Source organism: Balaenoptera musculus, chromosome 8, assembly GCF_009873245.2.
Source record: "Balaenoptera musculus isolate JJ_BM4_2016_0621 chromosome 8, mBalMus1.pri.v3, whole genome shotgun sequence".
In the NCBI taxonomy this organism is placed as follows: domain Eukaryota; kingdom Metazoa; phylum Chordata; class Mammalia; order Artiodactyla; family Balaenopteridae; genus Balaenoptera; species Balaenoptera musculus.
In genome coordinates, this window is record NC_045792.1 from 74,851,699 (window position 1) to 74,873,552 (window position 21,854).

The window sequence follows — 21,854 nt, forward strand, 5'->3', positions numbered from 1 at the left end:
AACTTGTTAGAAATGCAGATTCTCAGGCACTGTGCAAACCTAGGGAGTCAGAAGCTCTGGCACCCAGCACTCCGTGTTTGAACAAGCTTCCTAAGGTGATGATCATACATGAGGAACTCTGGAAATCGTAGTGCTGAACTATGTTATATCCTAGAACTTCTTTTCCATACTCAGTTTTACTATTTCTTCCACTTCTTTTGTGAAGCTTAGATTTTGTTCATAAAAAGACAACCCTCCTGAAATGAGCCTCTCCATTTAACTACTTACTTCAAAGCCAACTACTAGGTATAAATTAAATAAGTTACAAGGATGTAAGTACAGCACAGAGACTATAGGCATTACTTTATAATAACTTTGTATGGAGTTTAATCTATAAAAATATTGAATCACTATGTTGTACACCTGAAACTAATATAATGTTGTAAGTCAACTGTACTAAATAAATAAACAAACAAACCATAGGAAGGACAGAGTAGAATTCTGCTCTCACTCCCCACTGCTTTGACAATCCACCTCTCAATAATGTTTTGGTCTTTCAGAGTTTTTGTTATTTTATCTGTTGCTGCTGACAATATTAGTGTTAGTATTAGTTCTGCCCCTATTAAAGTACAGTAGAGCTTAGTGGTTAAATAACTAGGATCTACAACCAGACTGAGTCATTATAAATCATAGTTCCCCACTTAATGTCTATGTGACCTTAGCAACTTATTTAACTCACTGGGCCTTGGTTATTTTATCTGTGAAATAAGAATAGTAGTGGTGGCCCTCTAATATAGTTGTTAGTTTAAAATGAGAATCTAGAATAGTGTCTGGCACACACTAGCATAACACCATTGGCTATGATTATTTCTACTTGACTGACTCACAGTTATGGATGTATTTTTATGTGCCAGGCACCAGACTAAGCCTTTTAGGTATACTATTTCATTTAGCCTCACAGCAATCCTATGAAATATAATAGATTACTATAATCATTGAACATTGAATCTTAAATGCTTAGGATACGCCAGACATTCTTCTGGGTGCTTAATTTGTAATAACTCATAGGTTCTGTAAATATCCATGTTTTGTAGATGAGGAATGAAGCATAGATAGTAAAATAAACTATTCAAGATCACTCAACTAATAAGTAACAGAAATGGACTTTGAATCCCAGATGTCTGGCCTAGTAACCATGCTCTAGACCATTACACAGCACTGCCCTTTTTATAGACAAGGAATCAGAAGCCTAGAGAGATTAAGTAACTTTCCAGTCACATAGTTATTAAGCAATAAAGCTAAAGTTTTACAAAAATTTCTGTACAATATTTATGTCATCTTTTTTTTCTCTACCAACTTTACTGACCTTGGCCCCTTTACTCCCCTGCAAGCCTCCACCTTACTTGAACTTACATGCATGCTGGTCACCTTCTGTCTCCCTGACTTCATAGTTTCCTCTCTTCTCAATTTCAGTAAGCTTCATATTTACTTGACTTTAGGGGCATAATTGATTTCCCTCCATGATCACCCTAAACTCCATCATCTCCAAGATGTCATGGACTTATGGTCTCTTCTCTTGCCTTCCTTATCTTATCTACATTTCCTCAAACCCTCTTCACAACTTCCCTGTTCATCATCTCACTCCTGATGTTCTTACTTCTACTCACGTGTACTACTGTGTCCAGCCATTTTCAATACTGCCCTAGTTTTTGGTATGTAATGTAATCTCTTCTATGTTTCAAAACTTTGCTGATCCGTTTCCTCTTTGGAATTTCTTCATTCTTTTTTAGATTAATCTTCCAAAGCCCAACTTTAAAGTTTCCTCCTGATGGACTTGTTTCCTGGTCACCCCAGCTGGAATGGACTTTTCTCTCCTTTGCGTTCCATTTGTACTCTTGTTTTGACCTTTGGCATATGTTGTCGCTTGGCTACTTGTCTTTCCTTTTCTCTTCTACTACACCAAGGATATCCTTGCCTTTTTCTAGCTGCCTAGTTGCATCATGTAGATGAAAGAGCGCAGATTTACAGATTTCCGTATCTGACAGTTCTGGATTCAAATATCAGCTCTATTGCTTGCTTTTTTCTTGCACAGTCCGTCTCTACTCTCTGATTTATAAAATGAAAAGAAAGTGTAACTCAGAGAGTTGTTGTGAGGATTAAGTGAATTAATGTAGGTGGAGAAAGTATAGTAAGTGCTCTGTAAATTGTAGCTCCCTTCTCCTCAACACAGTACCTTAAATATAGTCTCACAGAGGTTTGGAGTGTGAATGCATAAATGAATGTTGAATGAAGTGTCTGCTTCAGTTTTGGCTGTATGTAGTACATCAAGAAAAAGTGTAAAGTCTTCCCATATTGGCTGAGAATTTTGATAACCATAATTTTAATTACTTGGCTGTTGATTTGGATATCATTTTCATGAAATTAGAAAAGAACACTAGGTTCTGAAAAGTTCGATGGATTGTATTCTTAAATAGTTAGAAAAAAAGTCAATCCATTTTTATGATGCAATGGCCACTAATAATAAAAATGGATGGTTAAACAGATTAAGAAAGTTAAAAGTAGGAAGCATTTAGAGATGTCACAGATTATATAATTGCAAACACTATATTCAGGGTAAGAGTGGAAAATAAACATCTAAAGTGATCTATTGACATTTTATCTCAGGAATAGTAGTGTGATTTCAAGTAGCTTTGTGAAGATGATTATTTAAATTTATGGTTAGAATACTGAAACACATTACTAACTACATATTATGTGCATAATTAGGTATAAATCCCAGTGGCAAAACCCACTGACTTTGAAATCAGACAGACTAGATTTGAAGCAAGTCTCCTCTACCTAGAGCTGGTTAACAACTTGGGCAAGTGATTTCACTTGTCTCAGGTTTAGTTTCTTCATCTATAAGATGGGTGTATTAATAATGCCCATGTCATTAGGTTGTTAGATGGTTGTGGGTTTTATGGCATGTGAAGTGTTAGCATCGTGTCTAGCAAGTTAAATAAGCACTTATTAAATTTAGCTCTGACTATAGTGTGAGTTGAGTAACAAATAGTTCATAATTGATTCAGCTCTACTAGCAGGTGAGTTTGTCCCCCAAGGGATATTTTGCAATTGCTGGAGACATTTTTGGTTGTCATAACTTGGAGGCATGTGCTACTGGCATATAGTGCATAAAGGTCAGGGGTGCTGTTAATATGATACAATGCACAGGACTACATCCCACGACAAAGAATTAACCATCCTAAAATATCAATAGTGTGGAGGTTGAGAAACCTTGAGCTAAAGAATGGATAAAATTCATCTCTCTCTAGTTTATCTAGAGATAGCAGTATTTTAAACTCTTTCAAATAGGGAGAAAGAAGCTGATGATTAAAAGCTATATTCATAGAAAATAAACATCATGCATCATTCTTTCAAAATAAGTACAGTATTAGAAAAGAAGACACATGTTAGATAAACCTGGATTTTAAAAAGTACAGTGGTTTTTTGTTGTTGTTTTTATTTTTTTGTAAAACTTAGCATGCAAAATTATCACCTGGACTACTTATTAGAACAGATTTCCAGGCTTCACTCCTAGCACATTCTGGTTTGGAAAGTCTGGAGTGAGAAATCTGCATTTTTAATAGCATTCCAGGGAATTCTAATGCAGCTGGTTCATAGATGACAGTTTGAAGGAATTCTTCCAAAGGGCTGAATGGGGTGGATGCATAACTCATATAGACACTTTTGAAAATCCTTTAGCACCATGTAGCTCTGGTTCTCTTTATCCTTGATGTCTTAAGCAGCCCCAGTCTCATTATTATCAAGCATAATAAGCAAAGTGGGATGGATCTACAGAAAGATGCTCTCAACACTAGTTTTTCAGTATCAAGACAGCCTACCCATATGCCCAAAACTTCTGTGTCATTTGCACTTTCTGCCTTCATCCTCTCTGTTGCACATGTTCAACATTCAAACTCCCAGAATAGGGGAAAAATATGTTTTCCTCATTGGGCTTTGGAATCAGGTACCATTTACCACTAGGTCCAGGAAACTTGCAACATATATTTCCTTCTATCTAGTTCCTCTCAGCCCTAAAGGAAACCTCCAAAGTGTTCTGGGATTTGCACACAAGAACATGTGGATTTCAATCTTAAAAGAGGTGAAAATTCCTTCAACTTGAAAGTAATCAAGCATGAAAATACATTTTAAATCAATTTAAATAACAATTTTGGATTTTTATTTTATAAAGACAGGTTATGGGATTTTTGCATTTATTTTCTGAAAAATAAATCTATATTTGGCAGAAGTTTAATATCACTGAATGTGTGGCATTTTAATGGGAATAATCATTTCTAGGAATAGAAAGTTTCTATTTTGTGCTAAACGTTTAGGAAATAAGTTATTCTTTGACTCAAACTCAAAGATTAATAATGATCAAGGCCCCTTTCAGAAACTCACGTCTTTAACAGTTACATTTAAATGTGCCCTTGGAAAAATGAGAGCTTCTGTGAGCAACCAATCTTGACTGAATCCAAGGCTCAAAGTTTGACTTGAAAAAACTTGCACAGAACACACAGCTTAGCTCATTAGATATAATGTGTCCCCAAATTTCTTTGCCAGAAAATATTTCTAAATTTACCCAGTTAAGGAGATGTTTTTCTTGCTTAGTATTAGCATTATGGAAGATTTTTCGGCTGATGATTGAATGGAATTTTTACTTGCAGATGGATAAAAGTGTTAGTAATTTTGAACTGTTGTTTTTATGTATGCAAGGACAGGTGTGCCTCAGACAGAATCCCACCACCTACCCATCTACACAAAAAGACATACAAACCTGAGATAGGTATATTAAGTGATCATGATTTCTATTATAAACGTGTCCTGAGGGAGCTGATCATGAGATTTGTTTCATAAAATTTTATGAATGGAATCATATTTACCATGCTTCATGGTATCACATGAGGTACAATTCCATTTAGGCATTTATTATTTCTTCAACAACTCTTCAGTGAGTATCTACTATGTATCAGGCACTGTGCTATGCATTAGAGATACAAAAGTGTATCTGAAAAACAAGCTCTTGCCCTTAAGCACCTTACATTGTAGACTGATATATAGACCAAAAACATATACAATGATTAATTATCTATTTGCAGTTTGTAATTAGATCTGTGAAGAAAGTGAATAAAATTAAGTATAACCAGATTTATTGGGTCCTTCTTTTATTTCTTGTGCTTCAAATGATGTAGCAATTCAAGGTAGTCCAAGTATCTATTTGCAATGGCTAGCCAATCAAGTTCAGAACATTCTTATTCTTTTAGAAAAAAACAGTCTACCTTAAAATTGCTTGCAATTAACTTGATCTGAGAAACATAGATCTATTAACTCCTTTTATTTTTCAGGGTTTTTGGAGCTGCCATACTTCTTACCTCTACCCTGAACATGCTAATCCCATCAGCAGCCAGAGTGCATTATGGGTGTGTCATCTTTGTTAGGATACTGCAGGGACTTGTTGAGGTATGCAACTACAGGATGACATCACTTTAAGGTTGGCATGCTAGTAAGAATCAGAAGATTATCTTTGTTTTGATCTACAAATAAATATATTTTATCAGGTTGTGTCTACAGAGTGCTAAAAAAAATTGGAAAATTAGAAATCAGATGTCTTTAAATGATGACAAACTACAACTGTGACTGCTTACCCCCACTTCTCTAGAATTTAGTGGTGTTAAAGAAATGTCTAGTGACTGTTTGACTTAAAAAAAAAACAAAACAGGCACTTTTGTTAATGTGCTGTGATAAAAATTTTGAGTCCATCCTCTGCTGGTGATAACCTTGAATTAATACCTTTGGAGAGTTTTATAACAAGTCCCTGTTGGCTTTAAATCACGATCTGAGTTTTCGCTAAAACATTTCATTGAATGTATACTTTTGGCATCTAACTCTAATGATTGACTTTTGCTCCATCAGCCTGTAGCCTTTGAAAGAACATCATTTAAAAACTTGAGAATGGCATACCTGTTGCCCCTTCTCTTTCCATGAAGTATGGTGGGAGTAGACAAGCCAGATAAAGTGTTAAGGCACTGAAAACAATTTCCTGTCTCTCCATAAAGAAAGAAGAAATGATAGGATCAAGATAACAGAAAAAGAATATTTTAAAGGTTTTAAGTTCTAGACACTAATTTCAGGAAGTATGACCTTCAAGGAGCTAAGCGTCACCTTCCTCTGTAGGGATTCCTCATACTTAGGGATAACTGAGTTTAACGCCTCACAAAAATGTCTCTCAGATTACTCAAACTGTTCAGAATTGCAGATGAACTGAGTAATAGAGGATCTTTTCTTTGGCCTTAATCAGAAGAAACTTGAGGTAGTAGGAAGTCTTGAAGGGCGGGATGAATTTGAACAGGTGACTAAAAAAGAGGCCATGTCTTACCTGGTCTGGGCTGAAAGTTTTTAAAATGGAATTTCATGAAATGAGCAAAGAAAGGTCCATGAGTGGCAGCTTTCCCTAAGACCTTGCGCCCATTCTAAGGAAACAGCATTGCATCAGAGAAGTGAATGTACTTATTTTCCAACGATCCTGCATCCTAAATGGTGATGGATATCTTCTCCCATCATAGGGTGTCACCTACCCAGCATGTCATGGGATATGGAGCAAATGGGCCCCTCCTCTAGAGAGGAGTAGACTGGCAACCACCTCCTTTTGTGGTGAGTATTATGTGCAGATATAGTTATGGCAGGTAAAAGCTTAGGAACAACTTTGATAAGAGTTGGAAGTTGGTAAAACTCACCTGTAAAACCATTTGTGGTGTGTCTGTATGTATACGTGAGGAAAGGTTTTTGACCCACCATTTCAATTTCTGTAATTATTATTGGTCTCCTCAAATCCTCTATTCCTTCTTACATTTTGTATTTTATAGTAGTTTGTTCATTTCATCTGGTTTTCAAATATATTTATGAATAATTTTTATTATAGCCTTTTAAATGTTTTTTTTTTATTATAGTATTGTTTTTATATATCTGACTTGGGTATGTAGGTACTATTCGCTTGTGTAGTCTTGTACTCCTAAGGCTAAGTACATAGACATATGTATGTGTTGGGATGTGCGTGGGTGTGAGTGCACACGCACCCAAGTGTGCAAGGGTGTGTTTGTGTGATCCAACCAAGGAACATGAAAAGAAGTCAAGAATTTTATTGATTTCACTTACCTTCCTCCCATTTTTCTCTTCTACTTTAGGTTCCTATGCTGGAGCTGTGATTGCAATGCCTTTAGCTGGCATTCTTGTACAGTATACTGGCTGGTCTTCAGTATTCTATGTCTATGGTATGTTGCATTTCTATACAATAGAGTTAAAAGAAATGTGCATAAACTAAAACAGTAAGATAGATCAGTGACTATACTGTGTTTGCTAATTATTATTTTTTCATTAAGATTCCTTTCCTTTTATTCTGAGAAGATCAAGGAAAATGTTTTATCTCTGTGATTTTCTCTACACTGTTATTTATTGTTTTTAAAAGCAACCACATTGCTGATGGAAACTTTGTAATATATGGTATGTGTTGTCCTTGATTATGAAATAATTAAATTAGCTCTTGATTCAAAGCTGATTAAGAGGAAGAAGCTGGGCAGCACCCACTTCTCTTTTTTGGCTACTGCTTTCTTGGTCATTTCCCTAATCCTGCTTCCTCAAGACTCAATAGGGGTAGAAAGCTGAAAGATGATATTAGTGCTAATGCAAAAATTCAATTTTGTGATGAAATATTAGCAGTCAGCTGCAGCAGCAGCACATTTTAGTCCACATTTCCCCAGAATTAAAGAAGATTAAGTGGAAAAAAAATGACACAAAACCCAAAGTCCAAACTCCCTTTCTGTTCACTTTCTAACCAGAATCTGGAAGCTTACTACTTGAAAGTATCCCTGTAGTCTCTCTCTAAGAGATGCTTTTTTAATAAAAAGGAAAGAAGAAATATAAGATCTGGATTCCAACTGATGCTGTCACTGATTAATACCATTTTTGAACATGGGCAGGAGAATCTGAAAGATTAATGAAGTCATGGCGAGCAGAACAGGACCTGGCTGCTTCCAAATTTGCTATGATCCATTCTAATTTTGAAATGTTCTCATCAAAGCAAGTTCTTATATTTGCAGAACATTATTAAATGTACTTTATAGTAGGGTCTCTTATCCTGGTTCAAAAGCCATGGTTGGTTCCCACTAGCTATCTATTTTACATTTGGTAGTGTATATGTGTCAGTGCTACTCTCTCACTTCGGGAAGCAACCGCATAGCACAGGGACGTCAGCTCGGTGCTTTGTGATCACCTAGAGGGGTGGGATAGGGAGGGACTCAAGAGGGAGGGGGTATGGGGATATATGTACACATATAGCTGATTTACTTTGTTATACAGCAGAAACTAATACAACATTGTAAAGCAATTATACTCCAATAAAGATGTTAAAAAAAAAAAAGCCTTGGTTGGGTTTTGGATTCATGAATGCCCTAAATGGTAAGCCATACATGTACTTGTACATATTTTTGTGTTCTAGGGAAATCTTTTTATCAGATTTTAATCCATACCTTTTGTTTGATTTTTTAAAAAGCCCATAATTCAAAGAGGTTTAAGGCACTTACTTATAGGGTATATATTACAAGTTGGTATTGCCATCCATTAAATTCTCTGATTTGTGCCTTAGTCCATTACTTAATTGAAGATGTGATGTGACTTTAAAGTAAGAATATTTATTTCCACAAAGGACTCATGAAACCAACCTCAGTATTTCAAGTTATATCTCAATATTTATCATTGAATGCTACAAAGTTTAAATATTAATCTGAAAATGTCATATAATAGTACTTGTTTACTTGCTGTGTGTAACAAAAATTTGGTCTTTGAGCCACACATTCAATATTCATATTTTAAAAATTAATGAGATAAGACCCATATGGCAGCTTACATTAAAAAAATATAATGCATATATAGCAATTAGCTGAGTGTCTGGCATTTTAGATATATTCAGTTAGTGGAAATGATAATTATTACTAAATTACAAGAGTTCTCATTTATTGAGTGCTTATTTTGTGCCATCCTCTGTGCTAGTTGCTTTATGTATTACCTCCTTTAACTTCTGTTCGCAACAATTTTATAAAAAAAGGAATTATCTAATTTCATAGCGGAGATTTTCAGGGATTTAGTTACTGATTAGAAGATGTGGCTAATGAGTGACACAGCCAGGATTCTCATCTGGGAAGAACCATACTCCATAACCACTATACTATACCAAATTTTCATACACTATCTGATTCCAAATAGGGTTTGCTGTCATGTTCAGTAATTAAAAGGGCACAGCACATCAGAACTTATGGTACTCAGGAACACTTAGAGATTGAATAGACAAAAAAACCCCAAAACAGTATTATAGAGATCGGGGCATTTATATTGTTACCCAGGGGGAAAATTGAACAGTATGAGGCAGAAATGAAATGGCCAGTTGCTGGGAAACCAGAATAAATTATGTGAAATTTTTCTATTATTAATGCTTCAGATTTATATTGCACAATAAGGGCATATTTTAATGGTGAGAGTGCTATATAAAGGGATGAAAAAGAACTTGAAGTAGTACATTTATTATATTGGAATTCATAACTTTCATCTGCCCAAACAATGATCAATAGGCAATAGTATGTGCTGTGGTATACAGTCACATAAACTGCTGAATGTTACCACATTAATTACAGAAGCCCATTTTTCATGTATAATAGTTATTCAGGCTAAAATATTCTTCTAGATTTTATTTAATAGTCTGTTTACTAGATCTGGAAGTGCTAACAGGAGAGGGAAACAAGCATTTCTTTTCCCTGGAAATGCAGACTGGCACATATTAAAGACAGACAAAAATAAAAGGATTCACTCCTAGCGAAATTTTTTGAGGACAGGACTTTTGTCTTGTTTATCAAATTTCTCTCACTCAGCAGAGTACCTGGAAGAGTAACTTCTCAGTAAATCTTTGTTGGATGTATGAACATGTTCCAAACTACACCATTCAATAATTGTTTATTGTGAATTTCCTGTGTATCCACATTATTTAACAGTGACAAAGAGATAAAACTACAGGACCAATCTTCAGGATGCTTGAAGTCTGGTGGCAAAAGACAAGCAGAGATGGCTAGATTCATTTGGAGAAACATAAGCTTGAATTCATATTCTATGGAATATCACAAGATTATTGTAGTTTTATTCCAGTAAATGGCTGTTAAATGGAAGTATTTATGATGGCTTTTTCTTTTCAACTTTTGCTTTCAGGAAGCTTTGGAATGATCTGGTACATGTTTTGGCTTCTGGTGTCTTATGAGAGTCCTGCAAAGCATCCTACTATTACAGATGAAGAACGTAGGTACATAGAAGAAAGCATTGGAGAGAGTGCAAATCTTTTAGGTGCAATGGAAGTAAGAACTTTATTATGGTGTATATTCCTATTCTTGTTCTCCATCTCACCTCCCTTCGACCAACAAGATTATTTTATGAGTCCCTATTCAACAAAACTAATTTGGTATCAATCATGATTGTTTTCTTTACTCCATGCATATTCCCTGACTTAGAAATGATTGCTACTTCCTCCGTCTATGATTTCTTTTCTTTGCTTTATCTTTTCTTATGCATCTTCAAATTTCAACTGAATTATAGCTATGACTGTAAACCTCAGCAAGTTTTTAAAAACAGTTCAACATAGCTCATAACTGAAACAAATTCAACCAATATTTGTTAAATTTAGATCATAGGAAATGTCAAATCACCTAACACAGTCATGAAAAGGGCTAGCTTTGTTCATTGAATATTCTAAATCTAAGTTTTATACATGTGTATTTCTATGTGATTTAGTAAACACTAGCATTAGTGAGCATTAGCATGCCAACCAAAGGTAGCTAACCTGAAAAGTATTCTTAATATAATATAATCCTTTTATTGATAAAATGTTACCAATTTTTTAGGACTACTATATGAAGATCAAGTATTATACAGATAATGTTGTGAAGCCTTTTTCTGATTATGATTTAGTTTCTTGGGCAGGATTTGCTGATGTAGAGAGAAATGCAGTTGTATATCAATAAGTAAATATTTTAGCACACATATTAATACATCATAAATAGTAATTCATGAGTAGCCATCTGATGCTACAAAAAAGAAAAGAAAAGAAAACTGTTAAGCAAAAGTAATGTATTTAGACAGGTTCAGTAATTCAGCACCTAATCAATAACTCAATTTCTTTATGCTAAGAGTTGGAAGTTACTCTGGCTGAGGTAGTTACATTGGCTGAGGAACCAATGCCCCTCATGCATTATGCTTCTCCTCTTTCTTTTAAAGGCTTCTCTCCAATTTCAACTGTATTTTATTTCAGCTCTGATTCTCTACTTCATTTATTAGGGAAGGCCTGTCTTCGACATCTCATCCTAGGTAAAAAAAAAAGGTCTGTCACCCATTGTTGCTGAGGGTATCTTGGCCTTTAATGAATAAGAAAAATGCCATATTGGATATCATTCAGAAGTTAAGCCAGTACTTAAAAAAAATCTTACATTATAATTGTTCCATTAGCTAAATAGACTGGCATTCAAACGTGACCTTCTTGTTTCCTTCTGTAAAGAGACTGGTCATTTCTTTCTAATGGTAGCTACTCAGGAAGCAAGTGGTGATATGCGGGGTGGTGTGGATGTTGGCAGTAAGCTCTGGTGCCCACCAGCTCCAGTTGCTCTGAACGGAATCTAAACATAGACTAATCTATGGTGAGTTCAGTACTTCGCTTCAATTTCTAGTCAAAAATAGTCTGATTGGCCCATATCTTCAGTGATCAAATATACTTCTTTTATTTACCAGTTCTCGAGAGGTTGTGTGTCCAGGTCAGGCATAAATTTTTTAAAACAATAAGAAATTTAGTCTAATTGAAAACCAATTTCTGGAAATGACCCAAAAAAGAATAATTGGTAGATCAATAAAACAGTATAGATAAGCTCAAACTCCCCATTTTCTAGACCTTACTGTGTTTCTAGACACAATATTTTACTTCTTACTGATGTTTTTTACTTTCCTGAAGTAAATCTAAAAATGAGATCAAGTGGGAATGGAACTTGTACTTTAGTTATTTTGAACTTTTTTTGTGATCAATTTCAATAATAATCGAAAGAATAAGTAACAGGAACATCCATATATCCACTGTATAGAAACAAGTTTTTAACATCTTGCCTTATTTATTTCACTTTTCTTTTTGCTGAACGATTTTAAAGTAAATGAGGTATCATAACACTTTACCCAAAAATACATGCATCTCTAGAAAAATAAGAATATTCTCCTTCACAGTCTAAGTACTATCATCATACCTAACACAACTGAAAATAATTCTCTAACATTATCTAATACCTAGATCATATTCAAGTTTCTGATACCCTATTCAAATCCTAACACCTAGTCAATATTCATGTCTTTTGTAGCCATTTGTTTTGAGTCTCATCCAATTAAGGATCACATATTGCAGTTGACTCTAATGTCTTTTAAATCTCTATTTTTTTCTTTACAAGATAATTAAATATAAATACATACAGAAAAGTGCACAAATCATAAGCAAATAGCTTGCTGATTTTTTATAAACTAAACACACCTGTGAAGCAAACAGCCAGTTCAGTAAATAGAATGTTATCAGGATACCATAAGCCCTCCTACAGCCACCAACAATTTTTTAAGATATATGATTAGACACTTTTCTCTTATATTTGTTGAAATGTTTTGTAGCCTGAAGAAAAATTACTTAATAGAGATGATCCTGGTATGAATTAAAAACAACACCTTCTCAGCAGGAAAAAAATATTTTCTTCTTATAATGTTCTGAAGTTATTACTTATTCAACTATAATGCTATAATAGACATTCCTGCATTTGGCCATCTTTGAAATAAGTAGATTCATCTGGCACCACTTTTCCAGAATACATCAGAAAAAATTCTTTTAAATCTGCACTTTTTGAATCCATCTATGATGGTGTCACTAGAACTTTTATCTAAAGCCACAATACTCACTGTTTATTATTAGGACAGGTCTTTGTGTTTTGATTTGTTCCTTGTGATCACCACAATATATCTTCCTACTATATTGCTTTAAAGTGATCTGTAAGAAATTTCATTAGATTCACAATTAATACTAGCAGTTATGCGGTTCTACATCCAGGAATAATTACTAAATCTGTGTAAAATACGTATGTCACCTCTTTTACTAATTTGGTCAGGTTAATAATCCAAAGCTAGCATTAAACACAGTTATAGTAGGCTATTGTTTCTTCATCAAACAGTATTTCAGTGTTCAAAATAAAGAACTGAGAAAGTGTTTGGAACTGTGAGAGATATTTTACAGTCTAAAAATATTAGTCTTGGGGGAAGATACTTGTTTTATATTTGGGCATACATAGGATCTTTAAGTATACTAGGTGTAATTTTTTGAGTGTCATAAGCAAAGCCAATCATATTTAAGTTAATTTTGAATGTCTTGAATATCATAAATAACTAGTTGTGATGTACCCATGGTGTGCTGGGTGGCCAAATGCTTTAACCCAGATGTATACCATGTGAATTTTACCGAATCTTACACTCCAGTGTCACAGAGTTTATACTGATATGCACTGGCTATCAAGATAATTTGTAGTTAGGTAGTGTTATCATTGACTTTTGATAGGGTCTAGAATATTGCACTCTTAATTCTTCTTATTTTTCTCCTCCTAACTATTGATACATTGAATTTTCAACATTTTAAATAAAATATGTCAGATACCAACAAGGTCACTGATTTGGCAGTGAGTTTTAGCTAAGACCTGATCTATCACTGCCAAAACAAAACAAAGATCTTGGAAACTAGGATCTATGCTTTTGGAATTACTTTTCTATAAATATAGAATCTTGTATATTTCTAAAACTAAATCAATTTAATCAGAAGGAGAGACTGATATCCTTTTTTTTTTTCTTTCAACAATTATTCATGCAGCTAAGGTTGACTGGACTGTTGCAATTAATGATTCACTACCTCCTGCCTACCTCCTACTCATGCCCCAACATACATATCCTAAAAATGCGAAGTATCTATTATTCCCATTTAAGTTAGAAAATATTTATAATGGTCAGAATGGCTCTCTTTTTGGGATTTCAGAAATTCAAGACTCCATGGAGGAAATTTTTTACATCTATGCCAGTCTATGCAATAATTGTTGCGAACTTCTGCAGAAGCTGGACTTTTTATTTATTGCTTATTAGTCAGCCAGCATATTTTGAGGAAGTCTTTGGATTTGAAATCAGCAAGGTATGTAAAAATTATCCTTCTTTAACTAGAGCATTATTCTTGTACTTAAGTGACTGTTAAGTTCCTTTGCCAAGATTTTATCTTCTAAATTTCATGAGTTATTCATTTATTTATTCAACAAACAACTTCTAATAAACAAAGACTAAGTAGGGTGTTTGAGTGCCTACTACAATCAAGTGCCTGATAGAAATGGCTCTTTGTTGCTGGGAAAGCAGACAAAACAGACCTAGTCTCTGCCCTCATAGAGCTTACATCCTGGTTGAGGTGGGCAGCAATATAGCCTTTTCCCTGTAAATAAGCATAATTCCCTTTAAGTTTCAGGTCAAAGACAGTACAGCAGTGAACAAAAATTATTTTATTAAAATAGAATTGTATTTATATAATTATCAATCTAACTCTTCTTCAATGCTCTCAGAAATCTGTCTGGCTAAAAGATTTGAGGATGGCAAAAATATCTGAAAACATTCTTGTATGTTATTTATCCAGTTTAATCATTTAGCAAGCATTTGTGGAACATGATATGTGAAGATTTATGTGTTAGATTCAGAAATAAAAATGTGGTTCCTTTCCTCAAGAGTTCACAGCTTGCTGGTGTAGACAAAAATAATACATTTCCAATTACAGCACAGCATTCTCAACGCTACAGACATTTATTTGTTGCTATGAAAATATAATCATTTTGAGATTTTTAGAAGGATAAAATGAACATAAAAATACTACTTTATATGAAATTTACAAGGTCCTTTCATACTCATGAACAACCTTGTTTGGTCTACCAGCTGGATGACGTTCATCATTTCTATGGAAATGAGGAGAAACAGAGACTAGGGAAGGTATTTAAATTGCCTAAGGCCAAGCTAACAATAAGTGACAGAATCAAGTGTAAGCCCATATCCTTTGATTTATGCGTTTCAATTCCCTTTACTATGCCATTCAAATTCAGGTAAACCGTAATTCATTTAAGCATTTCACAAGTATTTGTTCAATGCCATGTCTGTGCCAAGCCCTTTGCTGAATCCATTTGTCTATACTGGCCATGGACTTGCTATTTCTCTTCATGTCATTACGTAAGTCCAGCTGGGCTCGCTATTCATATTATGTCTCTACTTGAAAGACTATCTAAGGCCTGGAACTGAAGAAAACCTGAATTTAGGAGTCTCTATTCTAAGAGCTCTTTTGTAATCCCTGTTTCTAAGGAAACTGTTTCCTCCATTCTTGAGAAGAATGACTGCTTTAGACAGGGCTCCTCTCTCTGGAGCTGATCAAACATTGCAGGGTAGCCTTTGGGAGCTCTGAGAGGTGTTATACTTCTCAACAAAGGCTGCTGGAGGTGTGAGTCCATTTTCACAATCTAGGACAAATATGACACTGAGGCTATTAATAAAGTCAGGTCTCGTGGGGGAGAGTGAAGGAGCCAACTGATGTTAATGAAACTGTGTGGTCATTCTGGCCCTGTAACTCCAATTAATTGAAAATGCCTGAGTAAAAGCAGCGATCTCTTGCAAAAACTAAATATAATCAGATATGTTGCTCTGATTCACTTACTATATTTTTAACTAAAATTTTGGATAAATTCTACACACACAGATTGGCCTGAAGATTTTAATTATACTGGTTTAAAAAAAAAATTACTGACTTACCTGAAAAATGTGAAAAGGAGGTGATTGAGGAAATAAATCATGGGCTTTGGAGCCAGGCTGACATGGTCCCAAATCCAAGCTCTGCAAGAGACTGTTGATACATAACATAATCTTGGGCCTGCTCTTGAATGATTGTCATCCTCAGTTTTCTTACCTGTAAATAACGGTATTAAGACCATCTTTCAGAAGTGCAACAAAATTTAAGTGAACTAAAATATTTACATGGAGAAAGGTTCTAACCAACCTTAGTTAAATTGAGTATCCTATAGACAAAACCACAAGTGCAATGGCTTTTTCATACACACACACAAACACACACACACACACACACACACACACACACAGAGTCTCAGCCTATACTCATATGTAAAACTTCTCAACCCCTTGAGAATGGCATAACCCTCCTAAGTCACAGATTCTTCGTCAATGCACTGAGAATAATAATATTAAAAATTTTCCGTCTGGAGTGAAAGAGAGAATTAAAGTGCTTGGATATTTAAGGTATTTTAGAGTCATTTACTACCTCAATTAATCATTAACCATACCAAGTCCATGGTCGTGACACCACAGTATACAGCATTATAAAATAGAATCTTTTCTCAAACCTTCAGTAATCTAGTTTGGAAGGGCATGTTTATACAAATAATAGACATTTATGTAATACTTACCATTTTCCAGGAATTGCACTTGAAAGTATACTTAGTAAAAATCTTCCTTGTATCTTTATATATACAAAATTTACATATATGTGGTAATATACAATTAACATGTATTTTATTCATAATTTCTGCCCCCATGATGTCCAGAGGACAATGTCTTACACATAATTATTGATCAAAACATGTGTGTTGAATTGATGCTGGCAGGTTAGGTTTTAGATTGGGCCATTTAGTATGAAATTAGTACAGAAACTATATACCGCTCTATGACAATGTGACCAAATATTGGTATTTGACAAGGAAATGACTAAAATTGAGAATTGATCTGCATTTTCTGGGCTCTTAATCTATAGAAACTAAATATAAAACTCATAAGAGATATACATTTTAAATGGAATTAGGGTTTTAGCCTTATTATAAATTAAAATGAATTTTAAAATAGTCTCTTCAAGGTTTGTCAAATGTATTTCTCTTCTCTCTGACTCTGTCTCTGTCTCTCTTTCTCTCCCCCTCTCTTGCTAATGATGATTATTTGCAAACATATTTAAGACTATAAAATGGATACATAAATGTGAATCACTCTGTGATAAAATTCAGGATAGTTTACTCATAAACTCAAAATTTACTGACTCAGAAAAAAAGTATTATCTTCTAGAAGATAAAAAGGGATCAAAGTAAATTTGCTTAACTTTTCTCATTTTTTTCTGTGGAAGTTATTGCTTATTCTGGGAATAAGTAAGTAAGTGGTCATTTAGAGACAGTATTTTTTTTTCTTCCTTGTCCGTAAAGAGCTTATGAGACTATTAAATTGCCCATATTACTTATGGTCACGTATATTTCTCCCCTTTCTGTTTTTCATCAGGTTGGCATGCTATCTGCTGTGCCACACTTAGTAATGACAATTATTGTGCCTATTGGAGGGCAGATTGCAGATTTTCTAAGAAGCAAGCAAATTCTTTCAACTACTACAGTAAGAAAGATCATGAATTGTGGTGGTAAGTACATAAGTGATGTTAAGAACATGCTTTTATTTCACGAAGTTCAAATTGACATGAGTGAGTCAACTTTTTCCATGTATATAAAATATGCTGTTAAATTTGTGCCCTCACTGTTCATTCATAATCATTCTCCCATTTTCAAATTTTCAAAACTCCTAGTTTTAAATAATTGCATGACTAACTTTACCTTTCCCACCATTGAAACTTAAGGTTGTTTTTGATGTTTTTATTAAAACACAAAGAAGGCTTCAGTAACCTCTGTGCATAAATTATTACTGTTATTATTATTTTTTAAGATAGACTCCCTGAAGTGGTTTGCTAGGTCAAATATTGATGTGTGATCATTTTTAACAGTTTTGACTCATCAGAAGAATTTACATAAATTTCTGAAATATTTTCATGTGTCTGTTTCTGAAGGTTTTGGCATGGAAGCAACGCTGCTTCTGGTTGTTGGTTATTCTCATACTAGAGGGGTAGCGATCTCATTCTTGGTACTTGCAGTGGGATTCAGTGGATTTGCTATCTCTGGTAAGATACTTTTCTAAAAAATATGTACTTGTGACACTGATTTTTGTTAGTGATAAAAAGTCTATATATTCTACTTTCCCCTTTAACATTTTGAATGTTGAGAAGGTTTACTCAACATATTTCCACTAGAAAGTAAAAGAAATTTAACATTTAGAAATTATTATTTGGTTATGTTATGACTCACTACTCACTTTTCCCCTGCTTACCCTTACTCTTCTTTTTAAGTGAATGTCTCCTCTTCTCTGTGGAGTGAATATCACATATTAACTGTTGGATAACAAATCATACCTCCTTTCATTCTCATTATATCCCTGAGCTAAATTATCAAAAAGTCGTTATTAAGCACATGATATGAACCTGGTATCTTTTAAGGAGGGTGGTGAATGTGGTAGAGGAAATTCTATAGTCACCCACTTCTTAGAGGTTTGGGATTCTCTGAGTCACATCTTATATGTGTATTTCAGGTTTCAATGTTAACCACTTGGATATTGCTCCAAGATATGCCAGTATCTTAATGGGCATTTCAAATGGTGTTGGCACATTGTCAGGAATGGTTTGCCCTATTATTGTTGGTGCAATGACAAAGAATAAGGTAAGATAGAGCAAAAGAGATGTTCATTTGTAGAATATCTCTCTCATGGTTGGGGAAAAGCATTAATATATTCTCTTTGGCATACTCTTTGTGATCCAGTCACCACACCTCTGAGTAGGGGAGATAACTGAGGTTCAGAAGAGAATTTCTCTCTAAGAGCTCTGAGGGAACCCTCTTCCTCAACCAATAAGTGCTATGCTTTTAAACACCTTTTAATATTTCTGATATCCCTGGTGAGGCAAAACAACAACAACCTAGCTCATTAGTATAAACAAGTGGAAGTCTTCTGAGCTTTATTTGTAAACATCAATTCAGACTTCTCTGCAGTAATTGATGGAAGAGAATTGTTATCAGCTGTTTGTCTTTATAGGTAGAGCTTCTAAATTATGGTTTACCAAAAGGAAATAAAAGAAGTGGGAGAAAAAATAAGTAACTCAATGGAAATTAAAAGATAGGTTATGAATATTTTAAAAATTAGCAGACCTTAGATATATTTGGAGTTCTATTTCAGAACTTTAAAATTTGTTTTTAATTTTTTGAATGAAAGTCTTAGTATTCTAGAACATTTCTATCCCATTATTTGCTTTATGTGATCAGAACAGGTGTTTCCCCTGAAGATAGCATTTTATGAAAAGCTTGATGGTGGAACATTCAGAGATGTTAGGCTTTTCAAACATGGGGAGTTTGTTCTCACAGTGCCACTTTTTGTCACTGCAGTCACGTGAAGAGTGGCAGTATGTCTTCCTGATCGCTGCCCTAGTCCACTATGGTGGAGTTATATTTTATGCAATATTCGCCTCAGGAGAGAAGCAACCCTGGGCAGACCCTGAGGAAACAAGTGAAGAAAAATGTGGATTTATCCACGAAGATGAGCTCGATGAAGAAACAGGGGACATTACTCAAAATTATATAAATTATGGTACCACCAAGTCTTACGGTGCCACAACACAAGCCAATGGAGGTTGGCCTAATGGTTGGGAAAAGAAAGAGGAATTTGTACAAGAAGACGTACAAGACTCACACACTTATAAGGACCGAGGTGATTATTCATAACAAAGCTAATTGCTGGATTTATTTTTAGTGTTTGTGATTAAATTAATTGTGATTGCACAAAAATTTTTTAAAAATGTGGTGTAAACATGTAAACATACCAACCAGGCAAGTCTTGCTGTAAAAATGAAATCAAAACAAACTCATGAAGTTACCATCAAGTGCAATCTATAGAAGTTGTGAAATTCCATCATTTCCATTCAAGTCATCCATTCTTGCATTTGTGATTTAAAGGTTGACTGGTCAAAACTGTAGAAGCAAGTAGTTACTCATTGGATTCATATGAGCTAAAACTCATCACCATTTAATAAAGCACAACTAAAACAGTTGGCACATCCCATCCTACAGAGGTTAGGAAGCCAAAGCTACTTGATCATACAAAATGCACTTATGTATTTGTTACACTGTATGGCAAGATATCGTGCAGAAATCCTGTTAAAAAAAAGTGAAGTTGTCATGTTGGCTGCATTAGATGTCGGCAACATTTGTTGAGTTAAATCATGGAGTTGAGATATCTGTCATGCAGAGAAGAATGTTGTGGGCTAGCAACTAGCAAGGTGTACTAAATAATTATTGTTATTACATAATGTAGAATATTTTGTTGATTCTCAAGAGGAATATCTTGCAGTGTTTTATATGAAATGCTTTGGCACAAACATTTATATCTGTGAAAAGGAACTTGTAAAGTGAGGGGTATGCTTCATATTCTTCCATTCATTTACCTAACAGTATAAAACACTTCACACTTAATAAAATCTGACTTTTCATGTAGCATATCACTTAACTTTTTTGCAAAAAATATTAAAAATAAATAAACTCCAATGTATTTTTTATTACAACTTTGTACTGGTTGTAACTTGCATTAGAAAAAAAAGATACACACACCATAAAGAATCTAATAAGAAATTTACTATGGAGATATAGCCCTTAAAATGCAATATTAACAACAAAAGAAATAGAAACGATATAGATATCCTTCTTCCTTAGTAATTAAATATATATAAAACTTGTGCCACAGAGCTATATATAATATGAAAAGATAAACTTAATAGAGATATTGTAAGTAGACAATTTTATTACTTAAATTCCCATTAAAATATTTGTCTTAAATATATAGGACAATAAATTATATTAAAATTATATCTATATATATATCTGTACATCTTATACATATCCATACACAGATACATAATAAACAATCTTCACAAAAAACCAAAAATAGCATACACCTAATGTTGGGTTAGGGGACTGCAATTTCTACTTTCATAGAGTCATAGAATTTTAGATGGGGCAGAGGCATTTTGCTTGTCATTTCTTAATATAACTCAATAGGAATTGCAACATTTGTGTACCGAGCAATAAGTGCAATGAATAAAATTTCCTGTCTGTATATTATCTTCATTTTGCTTGTGGTAGCTGTTTGGGTGGTTGGAATGATTTTTTTTCCTTTAAAAAGTTAACATCAGACCTCTTTATAATGTTCTAAAATGACAATGATGCATTTCCCAATTCAACTTAAAATACTGTTGGTGTGTTTAATTGTCTATTCTGGATATTTGATCTGTTCATTGTATTGTGCTAGTAACTGGAGGCCCTGTTAATGCAAATATAAAACATAAAGTTTGTTTTAAAAATGCAAACCATTCTTGATCTTAAGATAATAAAAATATCTTTTGCTTTGTGTCTCAAAGTGATGTAATGTGATCATCGCTTCTGTTGTGTTGAATGAAAAGATGTGGACTATCATTTTGTTGCTGCAAAAAAAAAAAAAAGTGTTAATAAAATGCTCTATTTATCCTTTTGCAAAAAAACAGTACATTAATTTGGGTTTATTTTATGTTGTTGTAGCTTGGCTTTGTATAGTTTAGCTTGTGTACGTCCCAACAAAAACAAATGCAGGCTCAAGAATATCAGCCTTTTCAGCCACTTGAGGTTTAATGGAAGAACATGGCATTCTTTAGATTGTGTGGGATGTGGTTCCACAAAGAGAGTTTTACATCAAGAAATAGGTCTCTGAGTCAAACTCTATCTTTCAGTGCCTGTCTTCTCACAACTTGTGCTAAGCTTTAAAAAAATTAGGAAAAAACTCAACACTTGTCA

The 21,854-nt window shown here is 34.1% G+C and overlaps 1 protein-coding gene across 1 annotated transcript in view; it reads left to right on the forward strand.

Moving 5' to 3' along the window:
* Positions 1-21,394, forward strand: part of SLC17A6 (solute carrier family 17 member 6) — a 37,739-nt gene extending 16,345 nt beyond the window's left edge. The window contains exons 4-12 of the mRNA XM_036862714.1: positions 5,364-5,478; positions 6,582-6,669; positions 7,200-7,286; positions 10,264-10,406; positions 14,138-14,287; positions 17,449-17,581; positions 18,002-18,112; positions 18,577-18,704; positions 19,422-21,394. Of these exons, the coding sequence (XP_036718609.1) occupies positions 5,364-5,478; positions 6,582-6,669; positions 7,200-7,286; positions 10,264-10,406; positions 14,138-14,287; positions 17,449-17,581; positions 18,002-18,112; positions 18,577-18,704; positions 19,422-19,757 (1,291 nt within the window). The 3' untranslated portion in view covers positions 19,758-21,394. The remainder of the gene's footprint in view (positions 1-5,363; positions 5,479-6,581; positions 6,670-7,199; positions 7,287-10,263; positions 10,407-14,137; positions 14,288-17,448; positions 17,582-18,001; positions 18,113-18,576; positions 18,705-19,421) is intronic.
* Positions 21,395-21,854: the final 460 nt, after the last annotated feature.